A 27,942-nucleotide genomic window follows, 5' to 3' on the forward strand; every position below is an offset into this window, starting at 1 on the left:
TTCATAGAAACAGCTAGCATTTACTGAGTACTTCATACACAAGACACCATACAAGGTGCCTTATATATTTTATTTTCACATAAGAAATAAATTAATCAATCTAATTTTTTCAAAAGCTAACACCACAAAGTAATAGGCAGACCTTTAAAAGCAAAAAAACCTATTTATTCACAAACTATACAATCAACATCCATTACTCAAAACAACATATGAAACAGTAAGTGCACATTTCTCTACATATCCATCTACCTGCCCTTGAAGAATATGCATTATTAAAATAAAATATAATTAACACTTTTTTTTGATCTTTCTAAAACAAACTTCTCTAACCGGAGCTAACTATCTGATATAACTTTGGGGGGGGGGGGGAAACAGTACTTTTCAAGGTAAATGCTGGCTTCTCCAACTCTGAAAAAAAGAAGTAAGCATTCCACTAAAAAAAATGTTTTTCAGTCATCTCAGACCATTACATAAACATGCAAGATAAAATTCCTTAAAAAATAAAAGTAACTTACTTCCTCTCTAACAAGGATAAAATACCAATACTAGCTTCCTGAGTTTCAGAAGTAACAGTACCCAGCAGTTCTATAAAACTGTACTAAAATAATAATTAACATTAGCAATGACAGTATTGATTTGTGGATGTGATGGTGACCTTTCAGTGAAATATATCCTTCAATATGTCTTTTCTACTCATGGGATTAAAGCGTAAATCACACTTCAGTTTCTATGTATGTTGCACCTAACATTATTCACTCCTTTACTTCAATAACATAGCTTCTTTTTCCCCTCAATTTTTAGAAAAGTATAATTGAGTCATTTAAAATTGTGATTGTTTCTCATTTTACTGAGCAGTTCCATAAAAGTTAACTGGAAAAGGAATTCTAAACCATCAGCTAGGAAATTACAGCAAGAAATAAGTTGTTTTTAATCTTTTAAAAGTAAGGAAAAGAAAATACTGCTTTTGACTGGGAAAACAATAGTGCAGTTTGTTATGATGTATCTATAAGAGCCACTGTTTTTTTAAAAAATGCACATCTTTAAAATGACTCACTTGGTGCTAAGGACTACTCTATCTACCTTAATAATTTAAAAAATAAACCACGATTCTGACATTTGTCAGTATCACACATCTAACAAATACTGAAAGTGGCAACTATCATTGTTATAATGATTATAAAGTTAAAATAAAAGCACAAATCAAAATTAAGAGAAACTTCAGAAAATGTTCAGCATATACATTTGCATGCATTTTTCAAACTTTCAAGATCCTACATATGACCAAATGACAACTCTGAATCAAAATGAGTATCAAAAAGATTCAAGCTTCGTGACAGACTTACTCTAATGAAACAAGAGAAAAAGAAGAGTGAATAGGAACAGCAGTGTATTTCTAGCAGGGAAAGAAGCCTACTTCCGTTATTACAAAACAAAAACCAACAAGTCAATATTTTAATAACACTGGGCATCAAGTTATTCACTATTTGAGAACTTACTTTTCAAGTTGTATCTTGAAAATGCATTCACTTATATATTTGGGTTAAATTAAGCTTCTTAATCAAAAAACCATGTACTCAGAATTTTAATCTTGAGCTGAAATCACACCTCATCAAAGCACAGTCCAAAAACTATACAATAATTCTTTCACTTAGTTTTATATGTTTCATCTGAAAAACTTATTTTACAAGCAGGAGTTTAACCCTGTTTCTCCAGACTAAATGCCCCCACGCCTAAAATTTAAGTGGTAATCAAAGATGGATTCAAATGACTCTTGTTAAGCTTCATCGGGCTTTGATAAAAACAGAGCCATCCGGTGGTGCAGCACCATCTTCCTTCTCGGTCACAGTCTCTACAGTCCCAGAAGCTGACACAATAACCATTGTTTTATTTGCTGCAACTGTCTTCTGTTTTTCAGCAATAGCTGCACAAACAGCAACAATCTCATCGCTTTCAAAGTCATAGTCAGGAATTGACTTGGGTGAGAAATGTGTTACTTCTGCTGGTACTTCACTCTTTTTAATCCTCTCTGCTACTTTCTGCTGCTCCTGGAGTGTTCTTGCCCAAGAAAGGTCTTCTTTCCATATCTCAGGGTTCATTGGATAGATGTGAAGGGCTACTTGAAAACTTCGAATTGCCTACAGGGGAAAAAAGGTCAGACTTCTTTGTTTGCTTAGTTTTAATAAAAGGAATGTATTTAATATAATCCACAATATGTCTCTCTCTCTCTTTTTCTCACTGTATTACAATGTAAAGATGGAAGTTAGAGTTGTGCTGGAAATGATGGCTATGGTTTAAAAAATGGTAAATGTACTGGAATGATGATTATGGTTAAAAAAAAAAAGTCAAAAAGTATAAAAGAAAGTAGCTGACAAAACTGTTGATAAGGACCAAAAAGTCCATTAAAATAGAGGTATTGATATTATGGCTCAAAACAAGTCAAAGGCATTGTCCAGCTTCTGGAGATCAGCAAATATGTAAATCTGGGGATTTCCTGGGCCAGCTCATGATCAGAAAGGCATCAGGAATGCATGTCTTTGAAGCCAAGAGTTTAGATCATAATAATGATAACATGTCTTAAGTGTCACAAGAGGGCAAAGAACATTATATATAATGATAGAAGAATCAATTCACCAGAAAAATATAATAATTATAAATATATACGTACCCAATATCAGAACATTTAAGTATACAAAGTAAACACTGACAGAACTGAAGGGAGAAATATATAGCAATAAAGTATTAGTAGGAGACTTCAATGTCCTACTTTCAATAATGGATAGAACATTCCAACATAAGATCAATAAGGAAACAGAAGACCTGAACAACACTACAGACCAAAGGGACCTAACAGACAAATATAGAAAGATTCATCCAACAGCAGCAGAATACACATTATTCTCAAGAACACACAGAACATCTTCCAGGACAGATCACATCTCAGGTCACAAAACAAGTCTTAAATTTAAGAAGACATACCAAATATCTTTTCTGAACTACAAGAGAGTAAAACTATAAATCAACAGAACTGGAAAAACTCACAAATACATGGAAATTAAGCAGCACACTCTTGAACAACCGGTGAGTCAAAGAAGAACTCAAAAGAGAAATTAAAATGTATCTTGCAATGAAAATGAAACTATAACATCCTGACACTATAGGATGGTATATTTGCAAAAGCAAAACTAAGTATAAATTTATAGTGATAAATGCCTAAGTTTAGAAAAGAAAAGATCTCAAGCAAAAACCTAACTTTACACCTCAAAGAAGTAGAAAATGAAAAACAAAGTAAGCCTGTGACCATTTTCTAACATACACACTCAGCTTCACATAAAAATCTAAATTTTACTCATAGATATATATCCAACTATTGATTTTTAACTTACTGCCTATTTAAGTTACCTACATATTTTCTTACATTTTTCTCCACATGGATATATTAAGAATTGTTAGATGTTAAAAATTTTAGCTTGTTTTCAATATATTTTTTACAGTATTCCCTTCATTACGACAATGAATAAAGTTATTTTTTCTATTCCAGTGTTTCAAAATAACAGTTTAAGTTTACCTAAAAATCAAAAATTTAGATTTTTTCCAAATAGAGTCCTAAAATCATACTAAATGGGGGGGGACCCACTTTTGATTCCTCCAATAATTTCCCAATATAAATAGAAAGACATTTATCAAGGGGAAAAAAGTAACAGTTGAACCACTGGCATTCTTATTTTGAAAACCTAAAATATTGAATAATTTTACTTTTATTGGCTGATTCAAAATAGCTCTGTTGTTTCATCTGCACTTTATTTTCTTATAGGACAACCTTTGCTATATGTCCTAGAGATTTTCTCCATTACCATAAACACTTATAAGTAAAACAGATAATGATTTGTAAGATTTTAATAAAAGAGAAATGGGTAAAAAATATTATAAGCTAGACTTTTGTTTGTTTTGCTGTTAACCTGTTAGAAACCTAATTCCTTGAATTTCTTTTTCCAACTATGATATGATTTAAGTCTTCAGACAAAAGAGAGAAAAGATGACTATGCCAAATGGCAAGGAAAAAAAACAATCTCTGGTTAAACTTGTTTCCATCGCTATAAATCTTCCTTCAGACTATCATTCTGAAATTATTTCAATCAATTCTTTTCTCATCAAAATTCTATATGATTTTTGGGAATTTGATAAATACCCTATTTGGTAATTAGAAATAATCATATATTTACAAGAGTACCAGAAAAATCTAAGTTATCCACAACTTACTAAAACCATTACTAGTAATGTTAAACTCAAGATTTACCAAGAATTTTAGAAGTAACTTCTTTGGGATTTTTTGTTTGTTTTGTTTTCAACTATAAAAGGCTAATAAAAGTATGAAAAATTTTAATTTACTTGATGACACAGAGGAAATCTGGCACCACTATATTAGATTTGCAAACACCTTTTAGGAAATCAGCTGTTAGGTATATATATAGTTCAGTCAAAACAAAAATGAAAAGAAGACAGTGCTCACAGCCAACTCTGACCTACTGAGCCTTTGCTACATACAAGGTATAGTCCAGATAAGGTGAGAAATTCATTAAGTACCAGCTTATAGTAAACTTACACAATGAATACTTCAATTTCATAAGCTTCTAGCCTTTTCCATTTCTCTCCTCACCAAGCTTAGCAACTTTTCACTCTAAGTATTTATCACCATTATTCTTCTGTATTCTACTTTCTTCCTTCAACACCATCTCTTAGTGGTTTTGTCTCCATAGTGCCACTGATATCACTTTATAATGAGGGTAAACTGAGTGATGCAATGAACTAATCTAAAAGTTATTTCATATTTAAATAAGGTTTACAAAATGCCAACATTTATTGTTAATTTTTTCTAATTCCCATGATGCCAAATACCTGAAAAATACTCTGATCCTGATATATTGTAATTGACGTTTGTAATGGAAAAAGATGTTCAGTAATAAGTGAGCAGTGTTTATGGGTAATACCTTTAAAAGGTTATCTGCTATTTACCTTTTGTGTAGATTTGATAAATGACTATTTACTTTTTGGTTCAACTGATCAAAAACATGTCAAAATAAAATGTCATCACTGTAATAATCTGACTTCCTTACCAAGACTATCTCTCCTAATCCAAGTTGAGCACGCCCCAAAGTCTGCCAAGATTCCCATGAATGTGGATTTCTCTGGACTGCCATTTCTGCAGCATGAACTGCTGGGAACATTTCATGAAGAGACATTAGGACCTATGGCCAAAAAAGAAGAAATCCATCAGTAACATTCATAAATTAGCACTAAAAACTAGTCCAAAAAAATGGACAAACATGTAAACAACTCTCCACTTTTAAAAATATATTTTTAGTCTGGAAAATACAACATTTTAGTGGTTTTAACCCCCTCCTCTGCTACTCAGGGTTAAAAGTTACATTCTTCCTATCCCTGAAATAATTATGAAAAATATATTCTCTTTGCAACTGTTGAACCCTACTGCACACATACATGCTAAGCTGCTTCAGTTGTGTCCAACTCTTTGCAACTCTATGGACTATAGCCCACCAGGCTTCTCTGTCTATGAAATTTTCCAGGCAAGAATACTGGAGAGGGTTGCCACTTCCTCCTCCAGCGGTTCTTTCCAACCCAGGGATCAAACCCATGTCTCTTACGTCTCCTGCACTGGCAGGCATGTTCTTTAACAATAGCACCATCTGGAAAGCCCCATCTAAACCAGATAGCCATATTCTGGCCATGATGGCTCACAGCTATTTGAACCCCAACTCCTCTTCTATTTACTCAACTTACAATGTGTTTTTTTAGGGAACCCCAGATCCTTCTGTCAAACTAGGTAAATTTAAATTTTGGTTCAACCACCCATCTTGTTCCAGGTGAACATCTTCCTGCTATAAAAATCATTTAAACAGGCCACCAGCCTGCCCACAATTAGGTTCTCCAAATCATACACACCAGAAAAACCAAGGTGTTCGAGAACCCTCTACTTCAATTTATGGGAAAGTGCTGGCTTTTATCTGTAAAATTTTGACCATCTGCATTTCACAAGATTTACGACACTACCATTATCAGGTTCCAAATAAAACGACTCACTTCATACAGCTTGCCACAAATCCTACCTTTAATATATACATATTTAAGATTAAAAATTAAAGGCTTATCCAAATGAAGGTCCTCATAGTATTTCATTCAGTGGAAAATAACTTATTTGGGGTTTTCCTGGATAAATTAAAATCAGATCTGAAAAAGGATGTGCCCTATGTTTTGGATCATCATCTGAAAGATATGCTAGGTGGGCAGATCAGGCTGAATTGCAACTATTCCATGCCAGAAGTATGTTAGTACTCTGTCTGAGATTTTTTAAGTCTCTTGAATAACCTAATGTAAGTACTCAGAGGTTTTCTTTATGAACTTTCCTACAAAGCATTAAAAATGTATTTGTAAGTACAAATGTTATTTTTACACTATTAATAAACTGAGTCTATTCTGACCTTTTGCTATGGACCAGGCCGTTCTTAGAGAAATAGTATCATCCAGGATCCAATTCATCCTCATTCTGAAAACACTGAGTTACTGTTAAGTCCACTACAATTAATTTCCAAGGAAAGCTAACATATTTCATATTTTAAGAGATCACCAGTAACTTTTTAAAAGATACCCATCACTCATATCTTAAGCATAGTTAGGCTGAAATAAAAATTAGCTTCAATATTAAGGTAAACAAATTTCTAATTTGATGCATGAGGAAGAGCCATAAATAATAAGGTGACATATGTCTTTCTCAAATAAACAAATTGTATTTAAAAAAAGAAAATGGGAGGCAAAGTTCTTTTGGTTCGTCACTGCTCACATCACAAACAGTGCAGTTTTCACAATGAAAGGGAAATTCTTCATAACCATTACCTGTGATTTCATCTCATACAGGGTAGCATCATTTGGGGTTAATTGTAGTGCTTCATCCCACTTCTGAATCGCCTCTCGGTATCTATAGTTGTTAAAGTTATATTAGTATTATATTTTCAGTAAGTCTTTGAGAATGAAAGACCAAATTTAAAAGTCAGAAAATAAGAAATAATTGTTTACCAAGAAATATCTCTATTCAAGAACTGATAATGATGATGTTACAAAAGCAGAAAAATTTAAGAGATGAAGAGAAAGGACAGCAAATGACAAAATATGTTTTTTTAAAAAAGTACAGCAAAAGCAAAATGTAAATTAAAAAAGACCGGAAATTTTCCCTGAAAATTTATTTTCTGGGCTAAGAAAGCACCACAGAATTTCTTTTTTTCTCCAACCTCAGTGTCTGCGTTGTCACGCATTTCAGATGGATTTCAAAGGACTTCTCTCAAGAATTTATAATTCAGTTGCAACCCCTGACCCTACTGCAGCAATTTAGCTGACAGAGATGACAATTTAAGACATTGCCAGGTCATTCTGTAAACATTCTTAAGTATTTAGTTTCTCTGTCTATAAGCTCCATTGAGTCCAAGGATCACGTTTTATTTATTACTATCAATACACGGTAAGTTTACAAAATATGGGTCATACGAATGAAAACAGTATGAAGACAGTGATTTCCACCATTGTCTTTTCACTGATGTTCTCCCAATCACGAGTCTCTTCTGAGTCAACATCTCCACCTAGATTCCCTATAGACACCTCAGACTCAATATGCTCCAAACTGATCTTCAGCACAGTTCAGTCGCTCAGTTGTGTTTGACTCTTTGCAAGCCCATGAATCGCAGCAAGCCAGGCCTCCCTGTCCATCACCAACTCCCAGAGTCCACCCAACCTCATGTCCATCGAGTCGGTGATGCCATCCAACCATCTCATCCTCTGTTGTCCCTTTCTCCTCCTGCCCTCAATCTTTCCCAGCATCAGGGTCTTTTCCAATGAGTCAGCTCTTCCCATCAGGTGGCCAAAGTATTGGAGTTTCAGCTTCAACATCAGTCCTTCCAATGAACACCCAGGACTGATCTCCTTTAGGATGGACTGGTTGGATCTCCTTGCAGTCCAAGGGACTCTCAAGAGTCTTCTCCAACACCACAGTTCAAAAGCATCGATTCTTTGGCACTCAGCTTTCTTTATAGTCCAGCTCTCACATCCATACATGACCACTGGAAAAACCATAGCCTTGACTAGACGGACCTTTGTTGGCAAAGTAATGTCTCTGCTTTTTAACATGCTGTCTAGGTTGGTCATAACCTTCCTTCCAAGGAGTAAGTGTCTTTTAATTTCATGGCTGCAGTCACCATCTGCAGTGATTTTGGAGCCCATAAAAACAAAGTCAGCCACTGTTTCCACTGTTTCCCCATTTCTTTACCATGAAGTGATGGGACCAGATGCCATGATCTTAGTTTTCTGAATGTTGAGCTTTAAGCCAACTTTTTCACTCTCCTCTTTCACTTTCATCAAGAGGCTCTTTAGTCCTTCTTCACTTTCTGCCATAAGGGTGGTGTCATCTGCATATCTGAGGTTATTGATATTTCTCCCAGCAATCTTGATTCCAGCTTGTGCTTCATCCAGCCTGGCATTTATAATGATGTACTCTGCATATAAGTTAAATAAGCAGGGTGACAATATACAGCCTTGACATATCCTTTTCCTATTTGGAACCAGTCTGTTGTTCCATGTCCAGTTCTAACTGTTGCTTCCTGACCTGCATACAGGTTTCTCAAGAGGCACATCAGATGGTCTGGTATGCCCATCTCTTCAAGAATTTTCCAGTTTATTGTGATTCACACAGTCAAAGGCTTTGGCATAGTCAATAAAGCAGAAATAGATGTTTTTCTGGAACTCTTAGCATACTCTATACTAAATCTGCAGAAGCACATGTATATACATATATCCTTATGGCTGATTTACACCGTTGTAAAGCAGAAACCAATATGATACTGTAAAACAATTATCCTCCAATTTTATAAATCTGCAGAAGTATAGCAGTACTTTCTTTTTTAAATAAAATTAAGGAAAGATTAAGTCCTACACATTATCCAAAGCAGTCATCCTCATAGCATTGTTCCCAAGCAGTTAACGCATGTATACTTTAATATTTCTAGGAGGACAAAGTTCAAATTACTAGAATATTCTTCATTATAACAAGCTGAAACTTTCCGTCAATGCTCCTCATCCTCTCTTCTAGAGCTAAACAGAAAATATATAATCCACCAGTTTTGATGATGGATGGTGGATGATCTAGGGAGGTTTTGGAGGAGAAAAAAATGCGCGTGCACACACGCACACACACACAAACACACACATATACTGGTCCCTACCTCAGATCAATGAGAAATTTCTGGAGTAGGGCCCAAGCATCTGTATTTTCAAAAGCTTCCCTTGGTTATACTAATAAACACCAGGGTTGTGAACCACTGATAGTCTCTCTCTTGGTATATTAAGCCCTATCACGTGCTGTCCTCCTGAATCACTTCTAGCTACCCTTCATTTCCTCCATGTATTCTTGTACGTAATTTCCTACCTACTACGCGAAGATGCAGGCCAACCGTAACAACCAAACATGTGGGCTGACCTGCACTGATTATTATTTAACCAGGGAGCAGAAAACTAAAGGCAGAATTAGGTAGAAAATACAAAGTTAGAGAACATTAAAAAAGTACATTCTCTGTCTGTTTTCACCATGCTATAGCATCCCTTTACTAGTAAATAATACAAATGACAATACCATTTCCAAGGTCTCATGCCAGTGTGGCAAATCTTAGACTACATCTGCCATACAGCCAACTCCATGGCTAGCAGCGGGGTGAGGGTGGACAGGGTGGCAGGGAACTTTAGCAAGTCTGCCTTAACTGCCATATGGCTTATATCAATGGCTACTATTACTTTGTAGCAGCAGGCTACATACAAGGATAAGCTAAAGATTCACCCCACAATGGCTGGCAGTCTTTGTTTCTAGGCAAACCACATCTGAATATGAAGAAACGATGATCAGAACTACTGTTAATATCTTCTACACTAACAGGGTCCCCTGCTGAGCTCTGAGACGACATCTATTTGAAGACTGTCTTTAACTTTGGGACAAAGACCACTCGATTTTAGGAACTACTAATGATTTGAAGATAGACCATTATTCACCTCATTTTTATATGTGCTACCACAATGCTCTGTTTTCCCCTGCCTCTGCCTACATATTTTCTCTATAAGGCATGTCACAGCCTTCTTGGACTTAACAACAAACACTACAAAGCACCTCTGCACTACACTTGGGGGCCTTTTAAAACTGCAAAACCACCAAGAAAAAGCAAAAAATGTGGAAAACATAACACTAAAGAGACCACAGAGAAGATGCTTGTTTTCACTGTGAGAGCTAAAACACAAAGGCAGAAGGAGTCTTTTGACTCAGCCAAGAACTCAGCTGGGAAAGCACCTGGAAACTGATTTTGGGCTTACAAATACATTTAAAATGAGTAAGTGAACTCACAAATACAGAATCCATGAATGAAGCCTGTATTTAAGAAGCAATGTTATAGCATTTTGTCAATGTCAAATAAAATGTCACTAAACACAAATGGTAACTACTTTTCACTAAAATTATGGTAGATTTCTATCATACAATTTTATGTGCTCATGTGGAAATACCAAAACAAATATAAAAGCTATTCCTATACAGCTCTGTGCTTCATGTGTTTAGTCATGTCTGACTGTTTGCAGCCCCATGGACTACAGCCCTCCAGGCTCCTCTGCCCACAGAATTTTCCAGTCAAGAATACTGGAGTAGGGTGCCATTTCCTTCTCCAGGGGATCTTCCCAACCCAGGGGTCAAACCCACATCTCTTGTGACTCTTGCATTGGCAGGCGGATTCTTTACCACTAGTGCTACCTGGGAAGTCCCTCCTATACAGACCATTTAGTAAATCAGTAGCTAATGTAAGATTTATTTCCATATTAAAAACTATATTATCAAGAACATTAAAGTTTTCACCTTAGTTTATATTTTGATCCTAATATTTATCATCATTGTTTTCCCAAAATGTTTCATGATAGAAGTAACTTTTCCAGCTTAGTTTATCAGAAGTAGCTTACCACTGTTAAGTATATAATTCTTGAAATTAGAGTTTGCTTCTTTGATTCTGGGGGAGCTTTCACAGAGAAATTATAAAGACGTTAAAAGTAGCTTTAGACAGATTTGACTGAAAATTGTGTGATTTCCAATGAAGGTAGATCAGGTTCCAAGTTTTAGATAATGCTCAATACACTAAATTAAGCCAAAACAAAAAAATTCCATAAATTATTTTGAGTTTTTCTGTCTAGAATTTAGAATAACATTCTGAAGAAATCAAGGAAAAAATAATGTGTCGTTCCATATAATGAGCACTCATAGTAAGGAACCTAATTTCCCGCAACTTCAGGAAGGCTCAGAAAGGAAAAAAAGGAGTAAAAACAATGGAAGAGAAAAAGTATACTTTCTAACTGCATATTCTCTCAAGATAGTCATACTGAAGGAGAGGGGATTTGGAACAGGAAGAAGTACTGAGATGATGCTCGGACTACAGTCTATTTATACTGTATAGAGATACAATATAAATATACTTTAAAAAGAAATGTTGAGGGACTTTCCTCGTGGTCCAGTGGTTAAGAATCCATCTGCCAAGGCAGGCAACACAGATTCGATCCCTGGTTCAGGAAGATCCCACAAGCTGCGGAGCAACTAAACTCATGCGCCACAACTACTGAGCCTGTGCTCTAGAGCCTAGTGCTCTGAAACAGGCTGCAATTTCTGAGTCCATGCACCCTGGAGTCTATGCTCTCCAAGGAGAGAAGCCCCCGCAATGCAAAGCACACCACAACTAAAGAATCGCCTCTACTCACTGCAACTAGAGAAAGCCCGCTTGCAGCAACAAAGACCTAGCGCGGTCAAAAATAAATAACATAAAGTAAAATTAAGTTAAAAATAAATTTTAAAAATTAAAAAAATAAATTAGAAACACTGGGTTGGCCAAAAAGTTCCTTCCGTTTTTTCCACAAAATCTCATGGGAAAATCCAAACAAACTTTTTGGCCAATCCAATACTAAACTGCTCTGAATTTTAGTCACCATTCCTTATTGAAACTATGTGGACAAGGATTAGGTCATAAAGCCTACTTTCAGTAATAATTTAAACTATCTACTTACACAAAAGAAGAAACAGGTCTTTAAAAGTTTCTAATTTATTATAGACAAGAACTAACAATTTACAATGAATCAATTCACTCTGGAAACAGGAAGGAGCTCTGAAATTACTTGGAGGTGCAAACACACTGAATAAAGATCATTTTCAAAGCAAACAAAAACAATAATGCCAACTTCTAATTAGTAAAGGACACTTCTTAGTTATTGTATTGAACACAGTTGCTCTATTCTACCCCTTGCCACACTAGACGATGAGAATTTTCTCAACAACTTCTAAAAAGTAATAATTTTAATATCAGATTCTTCCTTTAATATCAATTTTTTACTTCAGATGCAAAAATCACTTAAAATGTTTTACTATCTCTGTTACTCATCCATTTAGCTTACACATACATGTCACAAAATAAAATTCACTGGCAATTCCAGTATAATTTGGATCCAATAAAAACATTCACAAATAAATGGGCTGGACTATAGCAAGTTCCTATACTTAAATGATAAACATGATAAAATCACAATAAAGGCAAAACAATAAACAGTAGCTCTTCACCTGGATGAACTCAATCACTTGTCTTCTTGCTTTCTTGGAGAAGCCTTCTGCTGAATATTGGCTCACGGTTATCTCTGTAAAACTATTTGAGGGGGTGCTTCTCTGACGGCTCAGTAGTAAAGAATTCGCCTACCAATGCAGGAGACAAGAATTCGATCCCTGATCTGGAAGATCCCACATGCCTTGGAGCAACTAAGCCTGTGCGCCACAACTACCAAGGCTTTTCTCTATAGAGCCTGGGAGTCACAACTACTGAGGCCCGCCCATCCTACAGCCTGTGCTCCGCAGTAAGAGAAGCCACCTCAATGAGAAGTCCATGCACAGCAACTAGAGTAACCTCTGCTTGATGCAACTAGAGAAAAGCTCATCCAGCCAAAAATAAATAACTTTAAAAAAAAACTACTTGAAACTTTACATTTATTTCCATGTTTATTTAAACTAAAAGCTCTATGTAGACAGTGTAATAGGTATTTTGCTCACCAAAGTATATGCAGCTGTAGCAGCTAACACAGGATGAACTGGAACTCTATGGAAGGGGCCTGACCAGAAAATATCAGCCACTGCCTAATACAAAACTGTAAATGGCATAATTAGAAACGTAGTCTTAAGAGTCCTAATGACCAAAAAATAAAAGAGTCCTAATGAATTTCAGTGCTGTGTCCGACTCTTTGCAATCTCTTGGACTGTGGCCTGCCAGGCTCCTCTTTCCATGGAATTCTTCAGGCAAGAATACTGGAGTGGGTAGACATTCCTTTCTCCAGGGGATGGATACTCCTGACCCAAGGATGGAATCCAGGTCTCCTGCATTGCAGGCAGATTCTCTGTCATCTAAGCCACCAGGGAAGCCCATATTTGGAAAACCTAGCAATGAAAAGAAACCAAACTTTTGGGCTAAGGAAAATACATTATTTGGAAAATTAATCCCAGTGATTAATGAAGAATTTTCAGTTCATAAGATAAATGTAAAAATCCTAAATAAAGGATTAGCAATTAAATCCAGCAACTTAGTCAAGTATAAAATCCACAGGACCATATAGGATACACCTCAGAAAACCATTAAAAAGATTTCATGAGATGATGGAGGAAAAGATTACATGACACTCCACAATGCTTACTATAATTTAACATCCACTTTTTATTATTTATAGCTATTATCTATATGATTTTTAACAAAAAATATACACATCATTGAAAGAAGTTAGTTCCTTGGTGCTGCTGCTGCTGCTGCTAAGTCGCTTCAGTCGTGTCCAACTCTGTGTAATCCCATAGACAGCAGCCCACCAGGCTCCTCTGTCCCTGGGATTCTCCAGGCAAGAACACTGGAGTGGGCTGCCATTTCCTTCTCCTCCTTGGTGCTATTATACACTAAATATTAATCATACTGACGTTATCTCTAAAAGCATTAACTATGTCACCCCAAAACAGTGTCATATTATGAGTGATTATAAGCTTTTCTCTAACATTTCCAAATGTTATTACATACACAATATGAAAAACTTTGGAAGTATGCTATGGTTTATCATCTTTCTCTTGAAAGTTAAATTATTCCTTCTTACTAATTCTTATACTCATAATTTTCTAATTTATACTACAGTAGTAAATTCCACAGGATTTAACAGAAGCAAGTCAATCTCTCCCAGTCTTAGCCTATCTGTCCAATCTTTTTTCTCCTACTCGTCATCATCACACCTCTGCTTCCCTCAGCTGTGTCTTTTTTTTTTTACTTTTTGGCTATGCCATGTGGCATCTTCCCAGACCAGGGATCAAACCCACACCCCTGCAGCAGAAGTGCAAAGTCTTAACCACTGGACCACCAGAGAAGTCCTTCAGCTGCGTCTCTGCCTTGTCTCTACCCACATATCTGCCCTCAGTGCACAAATGTGCACGTTGAGGTTTCCGTTCCTCCCTCTCTTCACCTAGTCAAAGGCTCTCTCTCCTCTGAGACCAAGTAAAAATCCTCTTTTCTCGTGAAGACCATGAGTACCATTTAACTGAACACAAAGTCACGCTTTTAAGTACTTTATGTTTTACTAAACACTTTCCATACAATTACTTAACACACAATTATTTTCATAGAAAGTTAATTCACTTAGTGCTCACAAAAGTTCTATAAGACTGGCATTATTTGTTCCCATTTTACTGAGAACATTGACCAGACAGTAGTTGTAGAACTAGTCCAAACACACGTGACAAACCAGGACTTGAAGATAGCTCTTAGAACTACATGACCAATGCTTTCTCCAATTACCCCAATGTTGTTTTCATTTAATTTTTCTCTAATTCTTCCATGTATTTTTATCTTCTCTTTACTAGTGAATTCAGGGACGAAAGGGTGGGTTTGCTTATATTCTCTACAACACCCAGAACATGGCTGGGCACAGGGACGGTGCTACTATCACTGATTCTGCCTATCTCATTTGTCCTTTCCTTCTCCAAGAGAAGTCTTAAAAAGCAGCAGAGAGAAGCATGGAAGATGGGAAGAAGGGACAGGAGCTAGCATGTTTCCAATACATTAAAAAAAAAAGGAAAGAAGTAAAAAAAATTCTACCCTAAGACAAAAGTAGCAAACAACTTAATTCTTATTATGTTTCATCTCACCATTCCAGGTACAGAAATTACAAGAAATTCTCAAGACCAGGTGAATGCAAATATGGGTAGAAAGAATCAAGAGATTAGAAGTACAGGTATCTTAAGACTCTGGGATATCTGAGGTTTCAAGAGCTGTGTGGCTTTGGGGAAGGGTCTGGAGGCCAAGGTCAGCATAGTAATGGTCCATCCATTGAGTATTTCAGGCTTTGTGAGCCACAGTCTCTGACACAACTACTCAGTCTGCTGTAGCACAAAATCAGTCATAGGCAATACACAAAGAAACGTACCTGCTTGTGTCCCCATAAAACTTTATTTATAAAAGCAGACTTTGGTGTGCCAACCCCTACTCTAGTTGGCCTGTGCATGCCAAGTCACTTCAGTCTTGTCCGACTCTTTGCAACCCGATGGACTGCAGCCGGACAGGCTCCTCTGTCCACTGGATTCTCTCAGCAAGAATACCGGAGAGGGTTGCCATGTCTTCCCTCCAGGGGATCTTCCCAACCCAAGGAAAAAACCCACGTCTCATGTCTCCTGCATTGGCAGGCGGGTTCTTTACCATAAGCGCCACCTGGAAAGCCCCAACTTGGTCCAACCACTGCTAAACTTTGTCACATGTCCTTTTTACTTTCAGTCCTATTTTCTTCCTAACTCAACCAAGGGCAGTTATTACCCCATGGAGGGCATTTACGGAGGACTTTTTGGTTGTCACTAAGACTTGGGGACACCAGTGGCAAGAGGATCAAGGATTAGCAGCCTGCAAAGCAAAAGGCAACCATGCACAAGAGACTGTCCTGCCCAAAAATAAACCAAGAAGTTTAAGATGACACTGACCATCACTAGTTCTACTTTCTCCTTTCATTAGGCAGGCACACAAACATGCCCACACATACAAAAATGCACACATGCAAACACAGGCACACAGATTTGAGGCAAAAAGAAAAATGTCCTCTTCCCTAGCTGCATTGCTTTGATTTGGAAAACAGCCACTACTATTAGCAGAGGCACTGCCAAATGAAATGTGCACTGTTGCTAAAGGCATACATAGGTTTAAAGGAACAACTGAGCTGCTTTCCACTGGCTAAAGAGAACCAAGAACTGGTGGGCATTTACTTCACTACCATCAGCTTGTGGAATTCCCTCCCCTCCCTCATTTCTCATTTCTCCCCTTGCTTTTTCTCATTTGTCCCCTTCCTCTTCTCCTGGCCCATGAATAAAAGGTGGTACCACCAAGCTCCTTCATTTTTGGATCACAGGAAACTTGGCACCTAATAAATCAATGGTCATTCATAAGCTCTACAGCATATCTCTTAATTCAACTTTGGTTTGGAACAGATTGAACAGACATGGCCCTAATGCAGCTGCTGGATTGGAAGCATTAAAAGATAAAAACTTGGTTTAAAGTCACTATGGTTAATAAGTGTCCAAAGTCTGATTCAGCCAGTTTAAAGACAACCTTAACAGTGTGCCACTGAACTAGCACAAAGAAGGAAGCAGAGTGAATAGTTCCAGGGACTGCCCAAGGGCTGGGTAGATAATACCCCACACTGAGGTATAAGAACAGCTGGTGACCAAGCCAAGTAAATCAGCACACTTATTACCAGATAGAAATGTCACAGTGTTTAGCTACTTTGCTCCCAATTAGATTTGTAATTTGCTATAGCATCAAGTTTAATGAGCTATATAGTTACCAACTTATTCATTTAATAAGCATTTATTGAGCACCAGAGCAGAAAACTACTGGGCCAGGCAGTATTCTAGGTACTGAGGATGCAGCATTCAACAAAATATAGAAGGACCTACCATTCTTCTGGAGTTTACATTCTGGAATGTCTGTGTGTGGGAAGAAGGCACAAAAAGACAACACATATAAATTAAAACATGGTTAAGTACCATGATGACAGACACACAGAGGGATATGATAGGGTGAAAGCATGGCGAGGAAAGGTCTCTCTGGGAAGGCATCTGAGCTGAGAGCTGAGTGACAGAAAGCGGCCAGCCAATGGAAAATCTGGAGAAGCTCATTCCAGACAAAGGAAAAGGCCAAGCGAGGCTTAAACACCGTTTTTTTGTTTTTTGTTTTTTTTTTGAGGCAAAAGAAAACCAGCACGGCTATAGGAGGAGGAAGAAGGAAGGGGATTGACATGTAAGAGAGGTAGTTTGAAGCCATGATTATGAAACTAGTAGGCCATGGTTATGAGTGTAGATTTTCTTGTATGAGTGATGGGGAATCCACACAGTTTCCAAGCAATAGAGTCATGAACTGCTTTGCATTTTGAAGACATCAGTTGGGCCCAGTGGAGGAACATGAACTGTAAGGGTGTAAGAATGAGCACAGGGAAGCCTGTTAGGAGACTTCCAGAGTAATCTAGGTAAGATGACCATAAATTAGACTAGGACGACAGCAATGAAGACAGAAATGCGGATAAAAGTGATTCAGAATATATGAAAAAGTAAAATCATCTCAACTTGGATTGGATGTGGGGAGTGAAAAAAAGAAAGGAATCCAGGATGATATGTTAGCCTGATGATATGAAGGCTAAGCTTACAGGCTAACTCTGTGGGGGAGGGATCCAAGGAAAGAGTGAGGAAAAAAGAGAAAAGTGAGGCAGTTTGGGAGAATAAACACAAGGCATATGTTAAGCTGACAACAGCTTCAAAAACAAACACAGATGATTGTTAACCTTGGAGAACTTCTTCAGACACAGTGTGAAACCTCTTTGTACTGGAAACAGTCCAGTGGGGAATGGAGGAAAAGAATTTATTTGCAGCCTCCCTCCCATATCCTGCCTCCCGTTGATCAAAGTCGGTCCCACAAGGCTTTAACCCATTCACACTTCTAGGTATGTGACCCAGTCCCTCTAAAGCACCCATAGGTCCAACCTAGCCAGCATCAAGGTGTGATGGTCTTTTCATTATCAGCACCATACATGGCGGCTCTCTAGCCTGTGCTGACAGCAGCATCTGCCAGGAACTTATGGTAATAAGAATAGTTGTAATAATCTATTATGAAAAATAATCTGAAAAAAAAAAATATATATGTAACTGAATCACTTTGCTGTAAACCTAAAACTGACACAATACTGTAAATCAACTACACATCAATTAAAAAAAAACTATCAAAAAAAAAAAAGAATATCGTGAGCTTTCTCAAGGGCAGGGATCTGAGGGTGAGTAGGGCTGATTAGTTCTGGAATGGCACATCAACCAGCAGAGATGACTTCATGCTTCCAGTTTGTTTGTTGTAGTTACCAAGTCGTGTCCAACTCTGCGACCCCATGGATGATAGCCCACCAGGCTCCTCTGTCCACAGAATTTTTCAGGCACGAATACTGGAGTGGGTTTTCATCTTCTTCTCCACAGGACCTTCCCCACCCAGGGATCAAACCCACATCTCCTACACTGCAGGTGAGTTCTTTACCATCAAAAATTGTGAATCACTATATTGTACACCTATAACTTATATAATATTATACATCAACTATAGTTCAATTTTGAAAAGGGTAAAAAAGAGAGAGAGAAGAACAGAAGACATCAAAACAAAAGGAGGGGAGACTTCCCTGGTAGTCTAGTGGCTAAGACTCCATGCTCCCAACGCAGGGCACCTGGGTTCAATCCCTAGTCAGGGAACTAAGATCCCATATGCCATAACTAAGACCTGGCAAAGCCAAAAATTCATTAGATAGATTAAAAAAAAAACAACCATTTTTTAAAAACGAGGGTGGTTTTAGGAACAAGATTCCTAATAAGGCAAAATGGGATGAGATAGTACGCAAGAGGAGGGGTGGGCCTTTGATAAAAGCAGGGGCACTTCCTTACAACACAGTGAAAGTAAGTGGCTTGGATGCAGACACACTCAGACTGGAAGACGTGGGGTGAGAAAATAAAGGCATTCTACACTGACTGCATCTATTCTCTTCCACAGAATAAGAGGCAAGATCACTGTCATTAAATACATCCAGGCTGGTACTCAACAGAATGTGTTTCACACCGCCAGATCACCCTCAAGTTCACTTTGGTAGGTATGCTTTTCTAGACAAGGAACAAAATTCATGGCAAATTATAATTTATTACAGTTTTCCAAACATACACACTAATACAAGGAAAAATGAGACCACTTAGCTACACAATTAAATATCACCATCTAGTGGTTGAAACCTTAAAAGCCAGTGTATTAAAGTTTGAACCCATCCTGTGATTCTTAAAAAGGTTTGCATGTCCCGTGCACGCTTGTGTCCTGTGCAAGTGGGTGCGTGCTCAGTCTTGCCCGACTTCTGTAGCCCACCAGGCTCCTCTGTCCATGGAATTTTCCAGGCAAGAATAATACTGGAGTAGTAAAAAAAAAAACAAAGAATTCTAGAGTGGGTTGCCATTTCCTCCTCCAGGGGATCTTCCTGACCCAAGGATTGAATCCACATCTCCTGTATTGCAGGCAGATTCTTCACTGCTGAACCACCCTGGAAATCTACGGTATGTCCTAGTTAGCATTAATTCAAGAAAAAGATGCTTGAACAAAATAATTGATAAAAAAATTTAATACTTCATGAAATGTATCAATCACATATAAGATCTTACATTATCTAAAGTATATTCACTAGTGCTTATTAGGTGCTATGTGGCATGCTAAGTGTTTATACATGGACTTGCTCTTTAATCCCTCAATAGTTTATGAGATAAATGTCACCTTCATTTTACATATAAGGAAACTACAAATTGACACTTAAAAGATTAAGAATCTGCCCAAAATTTATACAGTAAAAATGATAAAGCCAGCATGTGAATGGAGTTAAAATGACTTCAAAATCCACACTCATAACTACTAGACTTACCATACTGTCTCTATAAGGCACCAGGGCTTCCCAGGTGGCACAGTGGTGAAGAATCTGCCTGCCAATGCAGGAGACGCAAGAGACGCAGGTTCAATTCCTGAGTTGGAAAGATCCCCTGGAGTAGGAAATGGCAGCCCACTCCAGTATTCTTGCCTGGAAAATTCCATGGACAGAGGGGTCGCAAAGAGTCGGACCCAACTGAGGGACTGAGCACACACAACCGTAAGGTACAAACATACTTAGGGCCTCGGCAGAAAAGTAAACCAGCTTTCTGTTACAAGGAATCAGGAATACTACAAGGTAGAACTTCAGAATGTAAAAGCTATTCTGTTGCAAACCATATTTTCCTAAGAGTAGTTAATAGTTTGTTACTAATGAAATAAACTGGACAGGGTCGAGTCTGTGATGCTCAAGACTGTGCCTCCTTTGGAGGAAGAGTGACATTAACAAACTTGGATCACACATACTCAATGTACTCAGACAATTCTCCAAGTGCTGCTGCTGCTGCTAAGTCACTTCAGTCGTGGCCGACTCTGTGCGATCCCACAGACGGAAGCCCACCAGGCTACCCCGTCCCTGGGATTCTCCAGGCAAGAACACTGGAGTGGGTTGCCATTTCCTTCTCCAATGTGTGAAAGTGAAAAGTGAAAGTGAAGTCGCTCAGTCATGCCCAACTCTTAGCAACCCCATGGACTGCAGCCTACCAGGCTCCACTGTCCATGGGATTTTCCAGGCAAGAGTACTGGAGTGGGGTGCCATTGCCTTCTCCGAGTGCTAAATAAAGCTAAATGAGAAAATCTGCAGGGTAAAAAAAAATATATCTCAAGGAGGCAAAACAATGTATCCCAGGAAATTGAAGGAGCTCCCTCCTTTCCATCAACCTTCCCTCCCTCCTTCTCTAGCAATGCCTCCAGAGGCACCCCTACTTCTCTACACTCTTAGGATTATTACTTATTCCAAGTTCAAAGCTGTTCCATATTTTGTTACTTACTCCTTACCATCATAGCTTATGGAGAAAGGAATTAGATTCAGAAAAGAACAATAATTCTCAAGTGTCATATTCTCAGGCAGGAGGAAGACAGGAAAACTCTATTCCCAAAGGTCCTTTGTGGTCAGAATATAAAATAAAATATGTTCTCAGAATGGTGTTCCAATATGGAGTTTAAAAATATATATTCCTATAGGTACAATGTAACATACGGTAGTTAATCCACAAAAACCTATTTAGCCACAATACAGCATAACACAGCAGCCTTACAAATATTCAGTAAATATTTACTGACTGGCCTTGTAAATGATACAAATTGTTCTAAAAGCTAAAGGTAGAGTACAAAAGTCTGTTTCGACAAAGTCCCTACATTCCTGGAGCTTACATTATAGAAGGCAAAGAAATATAAAGCACTAAATAAGTGAAAAATGTAACTTCAAAAAGGGAGAAATACTAAAAGAAAATTTAAAAAGCTGATGTGATTGTGGTTTTTCTTACTTTGTTTAAGTCATAAAATTACTTCTCACCATTGTTAACAAAATACAATGAAAAGGGTCTCATTGTTGCATACAAAGAGATCACAATCTAGTTTTTTCTCTTCAGGAGTGTTTACTGCAAACTTTTTTGTATTTCTTTGCTCCAGCAATACCAAGTTGGTAGAATTTTCCTAAACAGGTAAAACAATTTCATGCCTCTTTCTACTTCCCTGTTCTGTTCCCACTTTCTTGAAATACTTCCCACCACTACTGGTTTGGTAAATACTACTCCTTTGAAACCCAACTGAAGATTAGATTTATCTGTCAGAACTTCCTTGATATACACATGCAGAATTGGTGGCTCTGATTTCCTATAATTCTAAAATATTTTGTATGGACCTGTCTTACTGCACACACTACTCTACAATGTAATTATTTGTATTCTTGTACATCTTATCAAAAGCTGAGCTCCTTAAAGTTTATTAATATATCTTACCTCTCTTTGAATGTTTTTTTAAAAGAAGGATGAATGGATGAATGGCTACTAGATTTTAATGATGACATTACACATTTCTTAAAACTTAACACATTTTAAAGAAATTGGTACATCAATAAATGCCTAACACTGTTCCTACACCTTGGTACATCAACAAGTCTTACAGCACTTGAAATAACTGCCACCCTAACAACTAATTCACTTTCTGGTCTCTCACCATTGTAGAGATCAACTTAATGATTTTCTCTGAAACACAGATTTAGAAATATAAGTCATGCTGCTGCTGCTACTAGTCGCTTCAGTCGTGTCCGACTCTGTGCGACCCCATAGACGGCAGCCCACCAGGCTCCTTTGTCCCTGGGATTCTCCAGTTTTTCAATCTTTTTTAAGGTTTATTTGATTAGCATTCCTTTCACCTAATCACAAAATAGACTTTCAAAATTCTTTTTTTAAAAAAAAGCTGATGTGATGAAAAACAAGGAAGTACAGGGTACTGTGTAGTCAGGGAGTGGTTTGCTGAGAAGAGGACTTATAAACAGAGGTCTGAAGGAGAAGACCATAAACATCAGAACACAGGAACTAAGAAGTTTTCAGATAAGAGTCATAAGACAAAGCTGCATCAACAACTGTCTTCAAAAACACAAGGAAGGACACTGTGGCTTAAAATGTACCAAAAATGATAGTGGTTTAAGAAGAAGTTGATTGGGAAAACAAGGATTGAGTTCTATTCTTTTAATTTAACTTTACTATTCTTCCTTGTATTATTTCCTACTCCTCATATTACTTTCAATCATGTTGAATATTCTCTTAGATATTCTTAAACCATTATTTCTATTTATTTTTGGCTTAGAGTAGCCAGACGACTCATAGAACTACAGATTCCTTTAATTCTGTTTAGCGATCTTTCAAAGCTGTGTATGCAGTAATCCAAAAACAAATGCTAAAGAGCTAAAATACTTAATTATCTCACAGTGTTCTCCATTCAAAATAAAGCATCCAATCCAGCTGATTTCAGTGAAATGACTCAATGTTTTGTCATGCAAGAAAAAAAAAGCTATTTGTATATCCACAAAGTTGATATCTCTCATCTACCACAGGAAATTCAGAGGGAATCCCATGGCAATAACTGAATAGCTCTTCCCTTCTACACACTAGTGTGGTCTAGAGAAAAAGATAAAAACAACAAAATTAATGAACTTTTAACAGGCATTTACAGGAATTTCTAAAGATGTTTTATGGATGTTCTCAAAATGATTTCATAAATGTGGAAAATTTATAGTTGATTTTCTTCTAAGATAGAACGGCCAATCCTGTGAAGTCCTACAAGAGAAAAATCTTTGTGCCTAAACACTACAAATGAGAATTCACAATCTAACATTAGGACACGAAGCTGTTAGTTGTCGTTGACTGATCGTCTTCCCTTCACTTCCAATTTGAGGTGCTAACATATTACACTTTAAGCATTATTTCATATTTTACATTAAAGTTCAATAAGATTACTCCCAGAATCAAAATAACGTTCCTAGAAACAAAAAGGCTGGTTCCTCAACTTTGACTCAATTAAGACAAAAATGATAAACAAGGACTCTTTTATAATCATCCTCACCAATAGGGGAAAAAAAAAAGAAGAAAAAGAACAAAGGAAAGAATTTTTAAAAAGTGCTTCTTGTTTAGCACTACTACTTCTAATGTCTCAAAAGCTTCAGTACCAGAAAGGATATACCAGTCAATGGCACACAGGCCTGACTGTAGATCTCTGGATGATCTGAAGAGCGTTCCATCCTACCAAAGACCAAAGCCATCCTCTAAAAGAAAACTCTAAAAACATACCTTTTATTTTCAGCCAAAGTGGCTCCTTCATCCTTCAGCTGTTTGCTTTTCTCCGCACAGCCTTCAAGGAGACTTTCTCTCCTCCGTTTAACAGCATGAAGCCAGTTGCCTTCATCTTTCCCAACTGCATCCTTCTCATCAGCAGCTTCAGCTTCAAACTGCTGGGACGTGACCTTTGAGACCTTCTCACCAATCTTCCTTTTCCATCCAAAGGAAGCCATTCTGGAAAAATTACAAAGAGAAAGCTCTAAATTTCATACTTGGCCCTTTATAGAAGTATTCCAACGAACAGGTAAAGAAAGGATAGAAAGATAAGGCTGTCATCATTTTTTGGCCCCTAATTAAAATAGTGGATCTAGGCGATAATCATCTAAGGCTGATAACATCCTAAAATGAAAGTGTTAGTCACTCAATCGTGTCTGACTCTGTGACCCCATGGACTACAGCCTGCCAGTTTCCTCTGTCCATGGGATTCTCCAGGCAAGAATACTGGAGTGGGTTGCCATTTCCTTCTCCAGGGGATCTTCCTAACTCAGGAATTGAACCCAGGTCTCCTGCATTGCAGGCAGATTCTTTACTGCCTGAGCCACCAGAGAAGCCCAACACAGTAAAGAAAGACAAGTTCACAATATGTATCTCCTGATGGAAGTGACACAGCAGCCATGAAGTATTCCTGCCAAAATTAACACTAAATCACATCATACCTCTACCAGTTTACAAGAAATAAGGGATACAGAGGAGTATGCTAAATAACACGTCTGAGACAAGACAGCAAGGAACAGAAATTAAAGGAAAAATAAAACTGGTTTCTTCAAGAAAAAAGGAAAAGTTGGGAGGTATCCCCTAGATTAAGAGAGACTTAAGAAACACACAAACCAAACACAATGTGTAGATCCTGTTTAGCTACAGAATCAAACAAGCCAATGGGGAGGAAAACTTTATGAAATAATAGGGGGGATCAGAACAATGGCTTCATATTTGATGATATTAAGAAATTCCTGCTTTTTCAGGTATAATAGTATTATGTTGACAAAAAGAATGCTCATCTTTGGGGAATACATATTAAAATATTTTACATGAAATTACACGGTATCCAGGAATTTTTTCAAAGTAATCAGCAGGAGTGATGAGTGCAATATAAGATACACAGATTAAAAGATTGCTATGAGTTAATAAGTAATCAAGTTAGGTGATGAGTACATGGAGTCTTTGTACTTTCTTCTCTCTTTGCATATATGCTTGAAATTTTTCATCATAAAAAGTTTTTGAAAGATTCAAAATTGGTAAATGACTTAATTCACAGAACTATGTGGTTAATCAGAATAACAAATGTTAAACTGCTTTGTAAATCTGTAATAATACAAAATATAAGGGCTGAGTGAGCAAGCATAACTGATGGAACAAAGTTAGAGAAAACCCTGGAAGAATTCAACAAATATTTATTTCGAGAAGGGATTTACTGAGGGATCAAGAACTCTTGCTAGTTACATGGATGGGTTTATAGATACTGAGAAACCTTTGGAATTGTATATGAATGTTTATATGTTTGTGTGCACCCTGCACAAGAGTCTCTAAGCTTTCATTCCATTTGTAAAGGAGCCTACAACCCCAAAGAGAGTATCAACTGACTGATCAACTATTGGGATAAGGAAAAGCAATGGACCAGAGGTCTTCACACAACTATCAAAGAATGGGCATTGTGCGAGTACCCGAGGGAGAGAAATGAAATAATAAGTTCCAGCAGATACCAAGTTCTTCATCACTGATGCACACTGAAATAAAGTATAAGTAACCAATAGGATGAAAGAGACCAAAAAATACATGTGGGTGGCTATGAGGTCACTAACATGGAAGGACCCAAGATAACGGCAGATTTTGGAGCGGTAAGAAAATTGTGGGTCATGTGCCTAAGTTCTTAATGAAGTGTCAATAAACTACAGCAATCAAGAAATGTACTGGGTGGGACTTCCCTAGGGGTCCAGTGGTTGGGACTGCATACTTCCACTGCAGGGGACGTGGGATTCATCCCTAGTTGGGGAATTACGATCTCACCTGCTGAGAAGGGAGGCCAAAAAAAACCCCAAAACAAACCAAAAAAGAATGGATAGGCTGACAGGGGTAAACCACATGCTTTCCACAGGAACAGAGATTTTTAGAAAAGCCTGCAGGAGTAATGGATTATAAACTATACTAGGGGGACTTCCCTGGTGGTACAGTGGATAAGAATCTGCCTGCCAATGCAGGGGACACAGGTTCCATCCCTGGTCCGGGAAGATTCCACATGCTGTGGGGCAACTAAGCCGGTGAACCACAACTGCTGAGCCCTTGCACCCTGGAGCCTGTGCTCTGCAACAAGAGAAGCCACTGCAGTGAGAAGCCCGCTCATCACAACTACAGAAACCCTACGCATAGTAATGAAGACCCAGCGCAACCAAAAGTAAATAATTAAAAAAAAAAAAAAACTATACTAGGGAATGAGGACAAAGCCAAATCCTCTTCCCAGACCCATGATAATAGGGGAGAATGAGTTTCCTATGTTTGAAGATTACTGCAAATAACATAGGGAAAGAACAACAACACAAAAAGCCTGAAAACGTAAGTGTGTTTACTATAGAACGTAAGTCCAGAAGTACAGAAAGAGAACATGAGAATGGATCGTTAGAAAGGTCTCACAAGATATTAGAATAAGTCATGTTAAGAAGTCTTGCATTTACCACTGTCCCTAAAGGTGACAAGAATGAGGATGATTAAGTTTTCTGGCTTCAAGTTTCCAAATCGGCAATGTGAGGGATAAAATAGTGCGTTAGGCATTCAGTCGTGCCCGACTCTTTGAGACCCCGTGCACTGCAGCCCGCCAGGCTCCTCTGTCCATGGGGATTCTCCAGGCAAAATACTGGAGTGGGTTGCCATTCCCTTCTCCAGGGGATCTTCCCGCCCCTGGGATCGAACCCGGGTCTTCTGCATTGCAGGCAGATTCTTTACCACTGAGCCACCAGGGAAGCCAACATAGTGTGGGAACCCTAATTACACAGGCATTTTACCCTGCCACAAGCTAGAGAATGCTTCTCTTCACTGCGTCGGAAAATGAAGCAACGAAGGCGAGGAAACTGAAGAACACAAACAAGGAAGCAAAACAGCAGCCTTCTGCGTATACGGGTGTATTCGGAGGTGAAGGATTATTCCGCAAGAAACGATTTACCCGAACACGTTACCGCAAGAGAGAAACCAGTACTAGCGACTTCCCCTCATTTTGCGCGCGCGCGCACACACACACACACACACACACACACACACACACACCCTGCGAAGTTCACAAGGACACACACAAACTGCGAAGTTCACAAGGGCGCACACACACACACACACAAACTGCGAAGTTCACAAGGGCGCGCACACACACACACACTGCGAAGTTCACAAGGGCTGCCCAGGACGTCACCCGCGAGTTCAGAGTCCCGCCCCGGACACGGGCCCCGTCCCCGCGGGGTGCAAAGTCAGCTACCTTCCGCTCCTCCCGCCCAGGGCGCGAGCACCAGGGAGGGCCTGAACCCCAAAACTGCTGGTCCCTAGAGACCAACCTTTAGCGTCCTGGCTCTGCCACACCCGCGGTGGGCCTCAACTCCGACTTCTGAAGCTCCTTACTCCCGTCACCCCAAGACCCACCAGCCTCGTTTTGCCCCAACTTCCGCCGACTTCCACCCCTGACCGGTAGCCTGTGTTACCCGAAGACCACTCCCCGGGTCCCCTGTTTACATTCCGCTTGCCCTTTACCCACCGGAAACGGAAATTATCGTGCCCCATCTCCTTCCCGCTTGCCGTAGGTGCCGGGTCTTCCAAGAGAGGGGGTTGGCCGACCTAGGGCGTCCGAACCGTCCGGAGCGGCGAGCTGGGAAGAGGCGACTCTAAGTGCCTTTCATCCGCAAACCTTTCCCCGGGACTAGAAGTCCCAGAAGTCACTGCGGCCGCCCCCACCCCATTATTACCCTCCGAAGCGGGTAGTCCGGGCCGCCCGGACTGGGCGCGCCCTCTAGCGGCAGACGAGAGCATCGGCGCGCTGG

General features: G+C 38.5%; 1 protein-coding gene across 3 annotated transcripts; it reads right to left on the bottom strand.

Annotated features, from left to right (window-relative positions):
• Nucleotides 1-27,919, bottom strand: TTC33 (tetratricopeptide repeat domain 33). 3 transcript variants are annotated; one of them, XM_081517537.1, is made up of 6 exons: nucleotides 27,868-27,919; nucleotides 27,660-27,770; nucleotides 23,885-24,106; nucleotides 6,907-6,988; nucleotides 5,112-5,243; nucleotides 1-2,135 (listed from the first exon to the last, which is right to left on the bottom strand). In XM_081517537.1, the coding sequence occupies exons 2-6, from the start codon at nucleotides 27,683-27,685 to the stop codon at nucleotides 1,782-1,784; spliced, it is 816 nt and encodes a 271-aa protein (XP_081373663.1). In that variant the 5' UTR covers nucleotides 27,686-27,770; nucleotides 27,868-27,919; the 3' UTR covers nucleotides 1-1,781. The 3 variants fall into 3 exon arrangements, with proteins under 3 accessions (XP_081373663.1, XP_081373662.1, XP_081373664.1); XM_081517536.1 differs by lacking the exon at nucleotides 27,868-27,919 and having other exon boundaries at nucleotides 27,660-27,805; XM_081517538.1 differs by lacking the exons at nucleotides 27,660-27,770; nucleotides 27,868-27,919 and adding an exon at nucleotides 27,463-27,646.
• Between the last annotated feature and the right edge of the window lie 23 nt (nucleotides 27,920-27,942).

The sequence above is a fragment of the Giraffa tippelskirchi genome, chromosome 8 (assembly GCF_054371585.1).
Source record: "Giraffa tippelskirchi isolate mGirTip1 chromosome 8, T2T-mGirTip1v1.2.pri, whole genome shotgun sequence".
Taxonomy (NCBI): Eukaryota; Metazoa; Chordata; class Mammalia; order Artiodactyla; family Giraffidae; genus Giraffa; species Giraffa tippelskirchi.

Excerpts from the sequence above, each read along its gene's own strand:
- TTC33 (XM_081517537.1), bottom strand. The coding sequence starts at position 27,685 with ATGGGGCACGATAATTTCCGTTTCCG. Across the intron at positions 24,107-27,659 it reads CACGATAATTTCCGTTTCCG|AATGGCTTCCTTTGGATGGA; the intron begins GTGGGTAAAGGG and ends TAATTTTTCCAG. Across the intron at positions 5,244-6,906 it reads TGTATGAGATGAAATCACAG|GTCCTAATGTCTCTTCATGA; the intron begins GTAATGGTTATG and ends TTTTGGCCATAG.